Below are 3,499 nucleotides of genomic sequence, written 5' to 3'. Positions count from 1 at the left end.
CTCTCTCTGAAAGTATCTGTCATTACAGTATCGAAATGTGATTGTTTCAGTTAGTAGAATAGTTTCATTTTTAAAGTGAAAGTATTTGACATGAGTGTTTTTGTTTCACTTTTGACACGTAATACTTAAATAGTGGAGGAGATATTATGTTGCTGTGGGCTCGAACTCTGGAAGAAGTTAAAATTTTTTTTGACTAAAACACAACTGGAACCCTAAGTAAGGCATCTGTAAAATTTGAATGAAATTGGTTGCGTAGTTCTCGAGTTTTAGGGATTCACACAGACAGACAGACAGACAGACAGACAGACAGACACACATTCTCATTTTTATATATATAGATTTACTGGTGTGCCGTTTGTATCAACTGGTGTACAAGTTAATGTAAAATGTTGGTAAAAAAAGATTCATTAGTCAGGTGGGCAGATCAACTCTACTTTAGTACTAGTGGGGAGTATATTTGAACTTTGATTAGATGTTATTCTTCAAAGTTGAAGAACTTCTTAAACCTGAAGAGGAAACCAACGTTTGTAGGGAGTGTGTGAAATTAAACAGAAATGGTAGAAAAAGAGAAATGGTAAAGTGATAGCTTACTTCAGCCCAAGCTTTAAGAACAGACAATTTTTCCATTGTTGATGCACTTTCATTATAGAGCAAGGGAGTAAATTTGCCAGTTTTTAGTTTGGCAAGTGAGGATACAAGTAGCTGATGAACACGTCTTAAATCATTCAAATCCCGTGCCACACCGCTGCCAATCCAAGTACTGCACACCTGTAAAAAGGAAAACACAGGTAAACATTAAATTACATGGAAGTATACATTTTTTGTAATGAGAATCACATTATTCAAAAAAAAATTTTAAAGATAAATACAGATAAATAAAAGATAAAAACAGATTTTCATAAAAAAAAAATCACTTTAAATATTTCCAATAATTTCTCAGTGAGTAGCAGCAAAAATGTGATATATTAACCTTTCAATAAATTGTGGGACAAAAATACTAAAACAAGTTACAGAAAAATTGAAGCAGATTCTGAATAAAAACCAGTCAGTAAGTTGTGACTAAAGCTTTTTCAGTACATTATGATACAGAAGCTTTTTCAATAATTTGTAATCCAATTGTGATAGCACAAAAGTCTTTCAATAAGTCAAGACAGAAATAATTTAATTAGAAAAATACTAACCCTACCATCTACCCAGTTGTAGTGTTAAAAAGATGAAAAGAGATACTGTGGAACACCTGTGGAGATGGTATGGTAATTAAAATAACTTCAGTACTCGAATCGTACATTAATCAATCATCAATCATGGAATGATGAATGACAAAAACTGAACTTGCCAGGATTTGAGTTCTTAACAAAAGGAGATTGAACTAACTACTACAAAACATTAAGTTGAAGATTCCATTGATTCTGTAATAAAAACAAGAATATTACCTCACAAGCAGCAGCTGTCACATCAGAAGGTGTTTCAGGAGAGAACGCTGGACGTAAAGCAGCACCAACCTATAACAACAGTAACACAGTGATAGTACATAAACAATATTAAAGTATCATATCAATTACATACAAACGCATAATGAGCAAACAATAGTCCTTGTATTGTTGTTCAACCAACTAAAAATAGCAACCATGTCTCCCTAAAATCACAGCCTTTTGTTAAAAAAACAGAAGGTATGTGGTGGATGATGCAGTCCTGTGGCATTCTGCTTTGATACCCTGCCCCCTCCCCACCTGAATAATCAAAACTGAAGTGTGCTTTATCTGAGACAGTGGCCCTATACTTGTAAGCAAAAGAACAGAGCACTTTTGAATTATATATATATATATATATGATGTATATACATAATATATATATATGATGTACTAGCTTAAAAGCTGTCTGATAGGGCTCTTCATTAGGCATTGGGCCCAACAATGACACTTCACGCATTGAGTACATATCAAATTTTATTAAACTTGATCAATATTTTCAAGCAATGAACAATGTTCTTATTGCAAAGGTGCATGATAAACAACAGTACCACCACAATCGCCGCCACATCTGCCATATACACACCATGCAAACTTCTGATGCCACCACCATCAATACCTTTGACTTCACCACCTTCCCCTCCATCACCACTGTCTTTCACATCACTTACTCTCACTTCATCCTTCACCCCCTCGGCTATCACCACCACCGCCTCTATCACAACTACAGCTCATACTATTACTATCACCCCATTACCATCACAAAAAGGCTAAATGTATGTGTTTGTTCAGTATGTTACTTCAGCCTTTTAGTTCAGTGGTCAGTCCCTCTTTCTCTCTCTCTTATTATTACCCCCACTCCACCATCAACACTACTACTTTTAATAAAAACATCAACTCTCCCTAAATTTCTTTGTCTCACTTTCTCTTTCTCTCTCTGTCTTCGCCATCACAAAACATTAACATAAACTTGTAAAAAATTGCTTACAGTATATTGGCAGTTATGAGAAGTCACATTCATTTCAATGTACCTCCTTCCTCAGTATACATAACCCACACGTTTGTTGTCTTACATTATTTAATGACAATTTAAAAAAACAATTTTTTAATTATCTAAATGAAAAATTCTTGTAGAAAGATGAAAGGAACATTAAATATTTGTCTGCCTGTCAGCTATCTGCAATGAATGAACAAAAAAACCACTGCTGCAGAGCATCACTGATGGCTGATCACAGTTACACAAGAAAAAAAAATCACAGCCAAAATTACAGGTTTTACATCCTGCATAGCATTTTCTTGAGCAAAATATAAACAGCTATCTAGTTGATCTGAAAGAAGTTAAAACTGAAATATGCTACTTCCATAACATTATATATTTATGATAAATATATGGTTTCAGAGTTTATTCCAGCACAATGTTACAATATTGTATTCACATTCACAGACTCATACATTTTCTCCTACAAAATATACTTTAAAATAAGGGTGTGTCTTATACCCCAGCAAATATGGTATATCTGTCTGTCTATCAATCTATATATATACATACATATATGTGTGTGTGTGTGTGTGTGTGTGTATGTGTGTGTATATAAATCTAATTTTCATACTCATCAATAGAGGTAACATCTATGATACCTCATTACTTATATCTTCAAATATCTGTTGTAGCCATTAGTTTTGGTTATATATCTGACATAACTCACATCTCTTTCTCACACAGATAAAAATATGAATCTCCTAGCTTCAATTTTCCTGCTATATTATTTCTCAAGTTCTTTGTATTATGGCTTTTACTTCCTGCACTGAAGAGGATGTTGATATGTAATTAATTTAATTTAATCATGAATTTACATTATAATTATTATTATATCTCCTTATGAAACGATCGTCTGTAAGAATTAAACTTCTTATATATTTTAACAACCTGTCTCCTCCATTTTGAAATAAATTGATGAGTTTTATGGAACTTCATTCCATAAATTCACCATATTATATATATATATATATATATATATATATATATATAT

At 32.8% G+C, this 3,499-nt stretch overlaps 1 protein-coding gene across 1 annotated transcript in view; it reads right to left on the bottom strand.

The window, feature by feature from the left end:
- LOC106876982 (HEAT repeat-containing protein 5B) overlaps window positions 1-3,499 on the bottom strand; it is a 153,988-nt gene that overhangs the window by 20,921 nt on the left and 129,568 nt on the right. Inside the window, exons 27-28 of the mRNA XM_052971972.1 lie at window positions 1,434-1,502; window positions 592-768 (exon numbers count right to left, since the gene is read on the bottom strand). Coding sequence (XP_052827932.1) covers window positions 592-768; window positions 1,434-1,502 — 246 coding nt within the window. The remainder of the gene's footprint in view (window positions 1-591; window positions 769-1,433; window positions 1,503-3,499) is intronic.

This window comes from Octopus bimaculoides, chromosome 11, assembly GCF_001194135.2.
Source record: "Octopus bimaculoides isolate UCB-OBI-ISO-001 chromosome 11, ASM119413v2, whole genome shotgun sequence".
Lineage (NCBI taxonomy): Eukaryota > Metazoa > Mollusca > Cephalopoda > Octopoda > Octopodidae > Octopus > Octopus bimaculoides.
This window is presented reverse-complemented; position numbering and strand designations above follow the sequence as displayed.